Below are 13,419 nucleotides of genomic sequence, written 5' to 3'. Positions count from 1 at the left end.
CCTGCTGTGCCAAAAGAGGACAGACGCTCAGGCGCTCGGGTCTGAGTGTCAACTGAAAACGTACACTGTTGCAGCTAACCTTCAGAGACAGCAGCACATTGACACTGGGGTTAGCGGGAGCCTGGAAGACGTTGCCCCAATATTCTACATCCTCCAGGGTCCACCAACGCAAATCAGGTAGGAGTATTCTGGTCTCAGTAGAAAGGCAGAGCAGTTTTTTCCATGACACAATGAGTTAAAAATAACTGAGTGTGATCATCAGGAGATTTTGTTTTGCTGAACGATCACATTCATGCATGGAGCGTTTTATCTTGTGGCTAAATAGACTTTTATTTAATGCGGGAAGCATCTTTTTAATGCGGTTGTTATTTTATATCTGTTGTGCCTTTACCCTTTTTGACTTTTGTCACTCATGATGCTCAAAGTCACATTTCTAAAAATAGAAGGAGAAAGTTTATTTGAGGTTTGGATAAAATAAGACTTTGACTAATTTATTTAGTAAATAGTATATCACTGGGGTGTGAGAAGATCAGGTTAAGTTACTGGGATGGGGACATATATATAACTGTCTGCTGGACAACACGTGACACAAGTTAAGTATGTTTACCCCACAACATATTTGATTTCATCAGTGAGTGAGTTTGAAATGCACCACATTTTGTTTTTGGTCGACTGGTGAATGTTTTTCAAAGCCTGCACACATTAAACTTTAAAAAAGACGACATGTTGTCAGCTTGTACAGCTCATATTCACAGTAGTTAAATCTGAGCTCCCTCAGTAAATCACCATCATCATCAGCAGAGGAACAAAACCAAACTGAAAGAGAAAACGTGTGTGTGTATAGTGACACCAGCACTAACTCAAGCTCAAGTGTGAGATCACTATCACACTAAATGAGAGCAGTGACGGAGGGGAACAACCTGCTCTCTTTGCAATCTGATGTTCTCGAGACATTTTTCATTTGCTGAGGTTTTCTATGTTTGCACTAACATACTGATATAAATCAGTTCCTTTTTTTTCAGAATGGAAACTCAAGGTGACAAAACTCACACCTGTGGGACAATCTGTCTGAAATATCTACTGTTTCTATTCAATATTCTTTTCTGGGTAAGTTCCGAAGGACATTTTTACAGAAGTCAAGACAGATACCGTGATGATTATTAATACCAGTTGTAACTAGAATCTCACTCAGTCGAGCGCAAACCTCCACTAAGGCCCAACAGTCCCCTTCATTAAAATCAAGATTGCAAACACGCATAGAAATTAGTGTCCTTACCATATTTGACTTTTTTCATCAAGATCCATGAATTATTCTCTGAGAAATCACTGAAAGTGTTTTTAAAAAATGTTCTATCTCTGTGATGAAAAATTCCTGGATCTGCCCCTTGATCTAAACAATTTGATGGACTCTTTACCTATATGACCCATACCACCTTCTTCCTTCCTTCTTTCCTTCCTTCCTTCCTTCCTTCCTTCCTTCTTTCCTTCCTTCCTTCCTTCCTTCTTTCCTTCCTTCCTTCCTTCCTTCATTCCTTCCTTCCTTCCTTCCTTCCATCCATCCATCCATCCATGCATCCATTTCCTTGGAAATCTGTCCAATATTTTTTGCCTAATCTTGCTCACAAACAAACGGACAGGGGTTAAAACATAACCTTCTTAGCAGAGGTAATGGTTAACATTTACTTAGAGCATGTTATCATTTAATTCTTTGTTTAATATACTGCAGAGTTTCATTTTATGACGCTGAATCTACTGTATTCCCACTGTTAAAAAGTCTTCTTCACACATACTCTGTAAACATATGCACATGTTGCTGTATGATGTTCCTTCAGACTACATTTGAAGTATCATGCAGTGTACACACAGTTTGCAATAGATAATATTGAGCTAAGAAAAATATTGTGCATCAGATTTTAAAAAACACTTTTCGCTCCACGTCTCTCCAGGCGTACAGGAGAGAATAGGGCGTTGATTACTTTGCATTACGATCACATTTTAGCAGCTAATTTATAAGAGTTAAAAAATGCTGTGGCACATTCTTGACATTTCAAGCATCTGGCTTGCATTGAGCAGATAACAGTGCGTTCTTTCAGCTGGCAGGAGGAGCAGTGCTGGCAGTGGGAGTGTGGACGCTGATGGAAAAGAGCGACTACATCAGTTTACTCAACTCCAGCTTTTATTCGGCCTCAGCTTACATCCTGATAGTTGCCGGGGTCATCGTCATAGTGACCGGAATAATCGGATGCTGTGCCACTCTGAAGGAGATGAAGAGTCTTCTGGTTGTGGTGAGATGGATCAGTCGCACAAAACGTCACAACCTTATTAGCAGAAAATGTATATTTCATATTTCACTACACTCCACCAAAGTATTAACCCCATTTCATTAGAATGACACTTAGTGGAGCACATACCTCCTCCAATGATGAACAAACCTACACATGATTCTGTCTGATTATTATCTATGTAGTTAATTTGTCATACAACCTACTTAAAGTTAGTGGGGGGGGGATCTGGATCCACCCGTTTATCCAATCCTAAATTTAATAGGCTTTTTCCAGGCCCAGGCCCAGGCCCCATCCCTCCACCACGTTTAGTGGAAATCAGTTCAGTAGATTGTGTGTAGTCCAAATAAACCAACACACAGACATGGGTGGTAACATAATAGACGTAGTAGATAATTATTGTATCTGGAATCAGAAACCAGGGGAGGACACTATAAAAACCTATTTATACACATACAACCCAGGCTGGGTCTACGTGTATTGAAAGTTAATCCCTGGTGACCTTCTGTCTCCTTATTATGTCAGACGGGCATGACCGTCAGAAATAACGGTCAAAGTCACGCAGAGTGTGTCTTTAAGAGTTTAGATTTAGAGAGCGGCTCATGCCAGAGGAATGAGGGGCATCACAAGCGGCTGCGTGGACTGAAGAGGGTGGGAGAGAGAGCAGACGCATGCAGAGAGAGGATATAATACTTAAAAAGTCCATAACCTCTATAACACTGTGTCTGTTTCCATATTTACCATGACCTTTGTGATTAATAACTTCCTTTCCCACAGTATATTCTCCGCATCAGTTGTCATTTTGGTTTTTGAGTCATGCACAAATAGTTTAAATCGTTAAGTGTCATATTTCAGCACAGAAATGTAGTAAACCACCAGATGAATTTCATTTATTTATGTGTTTGTGTGTATGTTCTGGCTTTCTTCTCCAGTATTTGATCTTGTTGCTGTGTATTTTCCTGCTGGAAGTCATTGCTGGAGTACTGGCCTACATAAATTACCAAGAGGTACCCTGTAAATGTTTTTACTTTGTGATTGTGCTTCTTCATTATTTTTGTTGGCATCAGTTTTTTTTAGATATTGCAGCAATTACAAATCAGACCTTGTCCCCCTCTTCCTTTCCTTTCCCTTTCTTTTTTCTACCACTCATGAAATGCTTCAGTCGTTGCACTCTTTGCTGGCAGATCTTCTTTGCATGTCTCTCTGTGCATGTTCTTCATTTGTACTGTTTTTTTTCCATTCTTCTCACACCTCTTTTTTTCCCCCTCTTCTCTGGCTCCAGTGTTTCCCTTTCTGCTACCAGGTAATCCGCTGCCATCTGTTTCCATCTCATATCGAACTATTTCTCTGTTACATCTTGATATACGATGGCTCAGTGTCACTCTTTGCACATTTGTCAGTCGAGAAACAAAACTATTTATGTTTGTGAGTCAGTTTAAAGCATGCTCGTGGGGTCAGGGGGCCTGCGCTCATGTGCTGTGAGTTATATGTGGTGGGCACAGGTACAGTGGAATGTAGCAGGGGAGGAAGGGAATTTGACGAGGGGCTTTTTTAAATGGATGCTGACAGATTGTTTTCCTGAGCCGTCACTGAAGTGCATCTCCTCTCACAGCTGGACGAGGAGCTCAGACAGAACCTGAAGGTGACCATGCAGCAGAAATACCAGCAGCCGGGGGAGGAGAGCGTCACACAGGCGGTGGACAGGCTCCATCAGGAAGTGCGGAAGTCGTACTGCATCAGAAGATTTTAAATGACCTTCTGCACGTGGATGCAGTTTAATGTTACGCACCATTTTCTCATCTTAGTTTCTGTCCCTTATTCCTCCCTCTCAGTTTAAGTGCTGTGGCAGTAACAACTACTCAGACTGGAGAGACAGCGTGTGGATCCGGGCTGCAGATAACAGGCAGCTGGTTCCTGATAGCTGCTGTAAAACTCCCAGTGTGCTCTGCGGCCGAAGGGACCATCCCTCCAACATCTACAAGGTGGAGGTTAGTATAGAGCTGATCATTTGGATAAAAGGTTAAATGAGCAAGGTTTTAATTTTCTTTCCCCCATTCTCATGCTGTCAGGGAGGCTGCATCTTAAAGCTAGAGGATTTCATCTTGAGTCAGTTGTATATTCTCGGGGCAGTGGGTATTGGCATTGCTTTTCTTCAGGTAAAACCACACTGTCTATCTCTTTTAAAGTTCTGCAAAATACTGAGCTGTAGACAATGGTTGTTTCTGTGTGGTTTGTAAGTAACAAGTTCTCTTCTCTTTTCTCTTTTAGCTTGTGGGGATGATGTTCACTTGTTGCCTTTATAGAAATTTGAAAGAAGATCCGTACTGAGTTCTGCAATATCACAACATGTTTCTCATGAAATCTTGATGCCTCACATTATTTACACAGTTCTGGATGCTCAAGAGATTCAAGATTCGAGATTCAAACTTTATCGTCATTCATACCAAACACAAGACAAGAACAAACTGCATCCAGCTCACTAATGTAATTCAGAATGTCATGGTTTCCTAAGTAGGTCTAAACGCTATATCTAAAGTAGTGATGATAATAATAATATTATTAATCGGTTCAAATTATGAAATGATGATTGTCAAAGAGCAAACAGTGGAGACACTGTAATGCTGCTGGATAGCTCTGTTCCAATTCTCTTCAAACTCAAATGCATGACTTCGGCCCTTTTAGATTTATTTTAACACAAATTATATTTGAATAAATTTTTTATTTTGTATTCTATTTTGATTTTATTTTTAAAGATTTCATCTTGCAACAGTCTCGGTGCTTTATTATTTATCTTTTTTTTTTGATTGTTTTTTTTTATGTATGTCAGTGTAACCAAGTGATCATTTCAATGAAATAATAATTGTTTGTTCGTGGAGTGCAAATAAAAAGTAACCACTCATTTTTACCTTCACTGAGGAGGTTCCGTTTTCACCTGTGAAAGTTAGTTTGTCTGTTCCTTCAGGGAAGAACTCATTCAATTTTGGTGCAGGTCCGGATCTGGGGCTGGATCCCCTTATCTTTTTTACATAGTCGTTTTTCAACATTTTCAGTGATTTCTTAGACAATAATTCATGGATCTTGATGGGATGCAGATCCAAAATAAAAATCTGGATTAGGCTCATTTAAATGTGGTTTCATAAGGGGACTGTTGGACCTTGGCGGAGGTAGAGCTTGATCATCATTCCAGTTGCAAAAATGACTGCCAATCTTAGTGGAGCAATGGGGCCTGGGAATAAACCATTACATTTTGGTGTGGATGTGGAGTAAAAGACAGTTTCAGGATTATATTATATATATACATTTTTTTCTTTAACAATGTTCAAAGACAAACAAATCATCAGATACATTTGTCTTACATTTTTGCTGTAATAACTAGACAATCATGTGTAGGTTTGTTTCTACTTCCCTCTGGAGTTCAAACCTCCTCTTCTCCTTGGACTTTTATTTTGAAATCCCATGAGCGGATGTTGTTGTCAGCTGACAGGACTTCTTCCTCGTGTGTTTTCTTATTTCCTGTAAGATTCCATCGACAGTTCTCTTCTTACTCATTTGAAACAGACAGAAACATTTGATGTGGAGGGAAGATCGAGATCGTCGACATGTCTGCAAAGCCAACGTGTTTGATCGTGGCCAGTTCCTCTCCTCAGGGTGAGTGCGTCCCCTCATTGTTCCGCCAGTTCAATGAGGAAGAGACACAAAGTGCACGGACACTGCTACAAATCAATGGTTCTCGATGTAATCACTTGTTACCACGTGGCTGAACTAACAGTCTGCAGCTGTTTATGTTTGCAGATGTGCAGTGATCTTCCTGATGCTGATGTGTTTGTTTGTTTGTTTGTTTGTTTGTTTGTTCAGGAGTCTCCGCCAAGTCTTTCCATCAGTGCTTCACTCTCTGTAGCTCAGTGTTCAACCTGCAGACTGCCACACCTGGGGTAAGACATGTATTACTTTCTTTACAACGATACAGAAAGTCACCAGACGTTAACTTCTGCAAAATCTATTTCTCATCATGTTCAAATGTGTGATCTCTGAAACAAATTCAAATACCTTAAAATACAGTAACTCTGTTTGGTCTCGGATAAGACATTAACACTAACACACAGGCAGGTGAGTAATGAGGTTAAAATGAGATGTGGGCACCGCTGTCTCAAACTGTTTATGTAATTTACTAGTATTTAATAGATTTAATAGTTATTAGCCATTATTAAAGGCCCAGAAATAGCTTTTCTTAATTAATGATTAATAACTAATGATACCATTATAAGATGAGAATTAAGAAAAGTAAAATATAATGTATTACTATGTAAATGTATACATTTAATTGTTATTCCTTGTTGGATATTTAATGGGCAATAAAAAGAATTACAAGGTTACAATCTGTGATCAGTAACAAGCTCTCTGATTGGTTAGAGAACTGAACTTGCTACATACCCCAGCTGTCAGAGAGCTATGTGCTTGGTTCATTTGTAAATATTTCATCATTTTGGACTTTAGACATGGACACCATAGATCGCTCTTACTGACGTGATGAAAATAACTGACTTTCAGGGGAAGCCAATAGACTTTGTTGGAGTGGATGAAAGCACTGCCAGATGGGTGCAGGATTTCAACTTGAAACCTTATGCAACACCGGCTAAACTTGAATCTATAGATGGTGAGAATATTCATTTCACGGCTGTTTGTCTGTTTTCATTCCTGCTGCTGGCTGGACTCTGCTCACTTCATGTCATCACGACCTTGTTGCAGGTGCCCGATACCAGGCACTGCTCATCCCAGACTGCCCCGGAGCGCTGAATGACCTGGCACACAGCGGCTCCCTGCACCGCATCCTCACACACTTCATCTCTCAGCAAAGTGAGTGTGAGGCTCAGTCAGGATTTAAAGTGTGTGTTTGCTGCAGAGATTCAGATGCTTTTTTTTTTTCTGTGTGCAGAGCCTGTTTGCGCAGTGGGACAGGGAGTGTCGGCTCTGTGTTGTGCCACAGAGGGACAGAGGTGGATCTTCAATGGATACAGTTTAACGGGGGTTCGTTTTCCATAAGTAAACATGGCAAGGCAATACACCCAAATATATGTATATATGTCTCCAGTGTAATTAAAAACAAAAACTGTGTGTTTGTTAAAGCCATCAGTGTTTGAACTTGTGCGGAGGCCTGACTTCGCCAACCTGCCCCTGATCGTTGAAGACTTTGTGAAAGACAGTGGAGGATCATACACAGGTGAACTGACCTGCAGAGCGCACACACAAGATCAACATATATTTAATCTCCACTTGTAAAACTAAACTAACACCCCCCCTCTTCTTTTTTTATCTCTCTTTCCAGCAAGTCAAGAAGACGCTGTGCATGTGGTCATAGACAGACACCTGATAACTGGTCAGAACATGCAGTCCACCTCACACGCTGTACACAATCTGATCCTGCTCTGCAGCGCCAAGTAAAAACAGAAACGTGGATCAGGAGCACAGCTTATTGATTCACATTTATATTTATGCCATTGAACAAACATTCATCTCAGACAAATACTGAAAGATGCTGAGTCAGAACAGACGTCTGGTCACACTGTAAATACAATTTCATCACTTAGCAATGCTGTTATTATAAATCTATTAAAAATCGCATACTAATGGTCATGCTCCTTCGGCTGGATGAAGATTTGTTATTGCACTAAACTGTATAAGTTGATTTCATTTATGCAGCATCACAGATTAAAAGGAATAAAACATACTGAAGTAGCTATCGGCTGCTGCTTGTACCGTTTTAATAAACAAATCCATGTTTTATTCATAAAGGCAGAACCTTTCAGAGTTCATTTTATTTCCGTTGCTTGGGGAGAAAAAGAAAAATAATACCAGCACCGGCACAAGTGTTTCTGGTGCACCGTGTTCCAGAGAAAGAAAATCCTTGTGCTGATGATCCGAGGTGCCTCAGTCTTCACTCACAAGTTCAAACTCTCATAGGAGATCATAGAAATAATCCAGTCCTTGTCCCAGTTCCCATAAGGAAACTCCAGTTCCCAGTTCAGAGGCTAAAGATATTCTTAGGTAGATTGACTGTGAAATAAATAAAGTAAAGTTTAACATCCATATTTAACAGTAAACATAAGTTTAACTGTTTGGTGATGACATAATGTAACGACTGTTTACACAGAAAGTTAATTAAACTGTGAAGAGTTTTACCTTCAGTGTGGGATAGTAAACCACATGTTTAGCTGCATTGCTCCTGAAGTCAAAGAATGGAGACAGATATTGTTAAATGACGCCAGAAACAAATATGTGCACATTCAAAGTTTTGTACTATTAGTACCTTTTGTAAGTGAAATAATGCTCTGCAGAATACTCATCCCACAGAAGTTTGGGCCTGTGTTCTCGCAAGAGCTCAATGAACCTGCAGAAAATCAAACATAATTGTTAGACCTCTGAATGTCTCACAGCTTTTACCAGAGTTAGAATAGTTTGTGTTATTTCACAAGTCAGGTTTCTCTATTTGTGTTTTTGTCCTTGCTCCTCTCACTGGTTTGATGAGGGCGGGGCTTACTTGGGAAAACATGACGGAGCCTGCTTCTGTGTACAAGTCAATCCGAGGCCCGTTCAATGCCAAACGTTTTGCATCATTTTGCTTCTGTTTCGAGGTTGAAGGACATGTTTGCTTGTAACGATGTGCGACGGGCACGAGACGTAATGTACTCTACCTCCTAGCTCTCTAGCAGAATGGCCTTCTCAGCTGCCATAGTTGCAACTTGTGTATCACAACTGTGCTCAATGCGTCATTGTTCCTAGTCTGCACTGAACGGAGCCCTGAACACAGCTGTGGTGTTGCTTATGTAAATGTTCTACATCACATCTGATCAAAATTCACACATAGAGGTGATGTTTCTTTTTCAAATTATTTGTTGCTTCACTTGATAGTGAATCTGTTACAGACAAATACTTTTAACTCGAAAGTTCTCATGGACTTTAAAGGGGAAATGTAGTGACTTTACATGATTCTGTTTACACATCAATGAATGATGCTTTCTGCAGCTTTATATGTTAGTCTGATAAACTGAAAACCACAAGTTTGAAATTGAAGAACAACCAGCCGGAGATGAGATTAGATTACATTAGCTACTTCTTGCGTAAAACACCTGATATCTGACTGAGGAGTCGAAAGTCAAGTTGCCATGTGAATAACATAGACGTCAGGTTATGATTCGGAAGAACATGGTTTGGAAAAATAAGTCAATAACAATGTTTCAGGAATGTTAATCAGCGGAGTATTCTACATTTTAAGATTTAAACATGTTAATTGCTCGAATGTAAACTTATTCCAGCAGCAGTCTTTGTGTTTTCTTACCTTCCTCCCAGAATCGGCTCTGTTCCCTGACTTCCAAAATCAAGTCCGTACATATTGAGTCCCAACAGGATCTTCTGCCTCCACTGAGTGTTGGGTGCGAGCTGGAGAACACAGTCTCTTACCCAGGCCAGCGGAGCACTGGGGCCTGGTCTGTTAAAACAAGGAAAGAAAAGAAAAGCTATGTCACTTACTATAATCACATCTCCACCTACTCCATCACAAACACACGTGTATCTGTGCACTCACCTGGCACCGCTGGAGTAGTCGTACGTCATGAGGCTGAATCCATCAACTACTGGAGCCAACTCTTCAAACTCCTCCCTGCCAAACATACCTGGCTGCCCCGCACTGATCAGGATGGAAAATTTAAAATGCAACAGTAAATCAGCAAGAATTTAACATTTATAATCAAAGAAAATAGTCTTATTTTGTTCACCTTGTCACAGCAGGAGGGATGACGAGGATGCAGTCTAATCTTTTAGCCTTCAAAGTCTCACAGATGTGTTTTACTAAATGCACCAGCTCCCTGCTCAGAGAAGATTCAACATAGTGTCATTAACTGTAACACTTCCCCAGAGGTCCTATTTTAGAATATTGTGCTGCTGTTAGAATAACTCACTTTCTTTTGTTGCCGCCCAGCTGGCTCCACAGCTCCAAGGTGAAGCCGTCAAAGCCTTCAGTCTGCAAGGACACACAGTCTGCAGTTAAACTGCACAAACACTGCACACTGCGATATGAGAGTTACAGATACATATAACACTGTTATTACCTTTGCAACATCCACCAGCTCACTGCCCAGCTCCTCTATCTCATCCTCACTCCCCAGCACGCTCATGTAGTCCTGGTAAGACCAGCCGTCAAATAACAGCCGAGGCACTGGCAATACAGAACATGGAGCGTTTCAATGAGTTATTTGAAACCACACATGCACAGATGTGAGTTGTGGGGTTAGATATTTACTCACCCATCCTGACTTTTTTGTTGGACTTGCGCACAGCTTTGACCCATCCTGCAAAGACAAAAAAAGGCCATTACTATGTGCTCAAGACAACAGGAGTGTTGGCTATCCCCTCAGCGATGTTGGCTGATTACCTGAGTCGTGATCATGGAGTCCCGTGACGTCAAAGGTTTCATGCCCTCGTCGGCGGAGCTGAAGCCACACCGGACACACTGAGGTCAGTTTGGAGCCAAACGTTTTGGCCACGTCATAGCCGTGAGAATTCCACTGCAGAGTAGGAAAATACAAAACATTCATTCAAGGACATGTGCACATCTTTTCAAGTCGGCTATTCCTCCTCTAACAACTCAGATAAAAGGGCTGGACGATATGGACAAAAATATTATCAAGATAAATAATCTTGACATCAGTGGATTATCAACAATCATCGTGAAGTATTCAACTTTAGTATATGTTTTAATTTGAAAGACTGATTTTTGCTGCTGACTGAATGTTGTGGTTTTGAACTCTTCTTCATGAGCAGAGAATGACAAACACTTGATTAATAGCAAAACTTTTTTCAAATCAGAGGTAGATTAATTATAGTTTTGGAGAAGATCTGAATAAATGGGCAGATTCCCTTTCTTTGACATGATGAGGTAGGGCATTGGCCTTAGCAGAGTTATGCTCTCTCAGAGCGCCGCTAGTTTGTTTTGTCATGTGGGCACATCCCACACATTTAGAATTTAGCTACACACAAGTCAAAGAAAGACACTAAATCCAAACAGGGAAGAAGCTGAAATCAGCAAATATGAAATGTTAATCAAAACAGATTGATTACTCAATTATTTTCAGCTTTATCAATGTTGCAGTCTTTTTAATGTTAATTCAAAGTCATATGATTAAATCATTAAGCTTTGCTAACTTCTAAAACCTATTTTGCACAGAACAAAGACTGAGGATTTTCCCTCCAATATATTCTCATCCCGAAATAAAAATTATACTTTTCACAACAACTTTAATGATGATTAAGTACAAATATATAAGTGAGGACTGTAACAAGACATAGTTTAATGTTGTGCTGCAAGATGGAGTTCAGACTTACAGGTGTGACATATCCCAGCACTGCTCCTTGAAATGTTCTCTTGATGTGAGCACAGTGTCTCTTCTCCTCCTTCACTATGTCTTTCCAGAGCGGGTCTGACACAACCAGGCCTCTGTCCAGCACAGATAAATCCACTACAGACGTCTGAACAGTGGGGTCAGAGAGAGGAGAGCACACCAAACAACTTTAAGAGTATTACAAGTTTGTGCTCAGCACAGAAAATAATCAGCTACAGCAACTGTGCAGTTAAATAAACAGACATTTCGATAGATACATATTAGATAGGATAAGTAAAAAGTGAATATTAAAAAAACAGAATATTAAAAAAGAAAAGAATAGAAAGAGTTGTTATTGATGACTGAAAATATAGTTAAATTAAAAATAAAGTATCACAGAGGTTACCTATAACACACTTTAAAAATACTCAATATACATAATACAATAAAATACAAATGTTATTTAACTGCAGTACAAGTAGAGAAACAGAAGCCATTGTATCATGTAGAATCATTCCAGTGTAGTCTTGTATTATTGGATTATTATTACTAATATATAACTGTATGTGAAGGATATTATGTTGTAACTTTATGTAAAAAAGTCAGCGTTAAATCACTCACTTTATTTTTTACTACAAATACTAATGAGTTGAGTAAAAAGTACAATGTTCTGCCTTTTACTGAATGTGGAAGTATAAGAAATAAGTCTTACAGATATAGATAAGCATTTTTATCCAGGTACTTATATGTGTTTGGCTTTTTTTATTTGTTGATGTAAATGTTTGTAGAATTGTTAGTGTCTATATAATCTGTAGAGACTTGATATATTCTTTAAATTCACATAGGAATCCAGTTGGGGGTATTGTTTGGCATTCATCATTTATTGCACAAAATCATTAGATTACAATGAAGTGTGTTTTGTGATTCTCATCCTTAAAATGTGTAATAACACTTAGTCACATTAAGCTTAGACTGAAACTATATACAACCTTTCAATCGAGCCCAGAAAGTATTTGAATGGACACAACGACAAGTGTGCATGGAAGCAACATTGAAATTGGTTTTCAACATCTCAGAATTTGGAGGAATAGAGATTCGATAGATACGTATTGATTTAATCTTATTGGTGATGCAGACTCTGTGAGGCGTGCACATGCAGCACAGTGACAGGTGAGGAGGATAAGGCCTCTCTACATGCAGGTGGACACGGTGACATGAGGAGGATCTGACAGCTCCCAGCCAGCGTGGAGCTGAGCAGCTGAACTTACTCACCTCGGCCTCAGATTTGTGAGACTTCTTGGCATCAGTCTTTGAGAGAGTGGCAGCGACGAGCCAGCAGCAGGAAATGAGCTGCAGCAACACTAACGAGGCTCTCATGTCTGATGAAGGAAGTGAAATGATCCCTCAGATGAATCGGTGGGTTTTCGCTCAGGTCTGCAGGTTTGCAGCTTCCTCCCTGACTGACTGATCAGAAAGCAGCATGGTCTCTGGAATCACACAGAACAACGAGCCACAGCGGCTCCACTCATCCCGACGGACCGAGTCAACACGAAGTTATAATAAACGACTGGAGCCGGATTCACTGACAACTTAGTCCAACGTGTTTCTGGAGCAGAGCTGGGCGTCTTCCGCATTTTGGGCTTTTCAAAATAAACGCTGCGGAGCGATCGAGAAGTGGAGGAGACTTCCGGGAGGTTTCTGTGGCGTGTTTAAACGTCTGTGGACTTTACACTGATGTCATCCTTGTTTTCTGGCTTGTTTTTACT

General features: G+C 40.1%; 3 protein-coding genes across 4 annotated transcripts; 2 read left to right on the top strand and 1 right to left on the bottom strand.

Annotated features, from left to right (window-relative positions):
• Positions 1-12: 12 nt before the first annotated feature.
• Positions 13-5,193, top strand: cd151 (CD151 molecule). Of its 2 annotated transcripts, XM_020079003.2 has the most exons (9): positions 13-177; positions 1,023-1,107; positions 2,094-2,285; positions 3,215-3,289; positions 3,565-3,585; positions 3,895-3,999; positions 4,115-4,270; positions 4,352-4,438; positions 4,551-5,193. In XM_020079003.2, exons 2-9 carry the CDS (start codon positions 1,024-1,026, stop codon positions 4,608-4,610), a joined length of 780 nt encoding a protein of 259 aa, XP_019934562.1. In that variant the 5' UTR covers positions 13-177; position 1,023; the 3' UTR covers positions 4,611-5,193. The 2 variants fall into 2 exon arrangements, with proteins under 2 accessions (XP_019934562.1, XP_019934566.1); XM_020079007.2 differs by lacking the exon at positions 3,565-3,585 and having other exon boundaries at positions 21-177.
• A 311-nt stretch (positions 5,194-5,504) lies between these two features.
• Positions 5,505-8,071, top strand: gatd1 (glutamine amidotransferase class 1 domain containing 1). The gene is made up of 7 exons (XM_020079009.2): positions 5,505-5,930; positions 6,138-6,214; positions 6,831-6,936; positions 7,029-7,136; positions 7,216-7,307; positions 7,407-7,500; positions 7,606-8,071. Exons 1-7 carry the CDS (start codon positions 5,882-5,884, stop codon positions 7,719-7,721), a joined length of 642 nt encoding a protein of 213 aa, XP_019934568.1. The 5' UTR covers positions 5,505-5,881; the 3' UTR covers positions 7,722-8,071.
• On the bottom strand, positions 7,744-13,363 carry chid1 (chitinase domain containing 1). Its single transcript, XM_020079002.2, has 12 exons — positions 12,926-13,363; positions 11,658-11,801; positions 10,708-10,840; positions 10,580-10,624; positions 10,385-10,491; positions 10,235-10,296; positions 10,052-10,141; positions 9,862-9,963; positions 9,616-9,765; positions 8,587-8,667; positions 8,460-8,502; positions 7,744-8,333 (listed from the first exon to the last, which is right to left on the bottom strand). The coding sequence occupies exons 1-12, from the start codon at positions 13,028-13,030 to the stop codon at positions 8,235-8,237; spliced, it is 1,161 nt and encodes a 386-aa protein (XP_019934561.2). The 5' UTR covers positions 13,031-13,363; the 3' UTR covers positions 7,744-8,234.
• Between the last annotated feature and the right edge of the window lie 56 nt (positions 13,364-13,419).

Source organism: Paralichthys olivaceus, chromosome 7, assembly GCF_024713975.1.
Source record: "Paralichthys olivaceus isolate ysfri-2021 chromosome 7, ASM2471397v2, whole genome shotgun sequence".
In the NCBI taxonomy this organism is placed as follows: Eukaryota; Metazoa; Chordata; class Actinopteri; order Pleuronectiformes; family Paralichthyidae; genus Paralichthys; species Paralichthys olivaceus.
The sequence above is the reverse complement of the archived record's forward strand: the minus strand, read 5'-3'. Positions and strand labels throughout refer to the sequence as shown.

Coding starts and splice junctions, on each gene's coding strand:
- cd151 (XM_020079003.2), top strand. CDS start 1,024: ATGGAAACTCAAGGTGACAAAACTCACACCTGTGGGACAATCTGTCTG. Junction 3,290..3,564: donor CCTACATAAATTACCAAGAG/GTACCCTGTAAA, acceptor CTCTGGCTCCAG/TGTTTCCCTTTCTGCTACCA. Junction 4,271..4,351: donor CCAACATCTACAAGGTGGAG/GTTAGTATAGAG, acceptor TCATGCTGTCAG/GGAGGCTGCATCTTAAAGCT.
- gatd1 (XM_020079009.2), top strand. CDS start 5,882: ATGTCTGCAAAGCCAACGTGTTTGATCGTGGCCAGTTCCTCTCCTCAG. Junction 5,931..6,137: donor GGCCAGTTCCTCTCCTCAGG/GTGAGTGCGTCC, acceptor TTGTTTGTTCAG/GAGTCTCCGCCAAGTCTTTC. Junction 7,308..7,406: donor ATGGATACAGTTTAACGGGG/GTTCGTTTTCCA, acceptor TGTTTGTTAAAG/CCATCAGTGTTTGAACTTGT.
- chid1 (XM_020079002.2), bottom strand. CDS start 13,030: ATGAGAGCCTCGTTAGTGTTGCTGCAGCTCATTTCCTGCTGCTGGCTC. Junction 10,492..10,579: donor CAACAAAAAAGTCAGGATGG/GTGAGTAAATAT, acceptor CTGTATTGCCAG/TGCCTCGGCTGTTATTTGAC. Junction 8,668..9,615: donor GAGCCGATTCTGGGAGGAAG/GTAAGAAAACAC, acceptor GATTTTCTGCAG/GTTCATTGAGCTCTTGCGAG.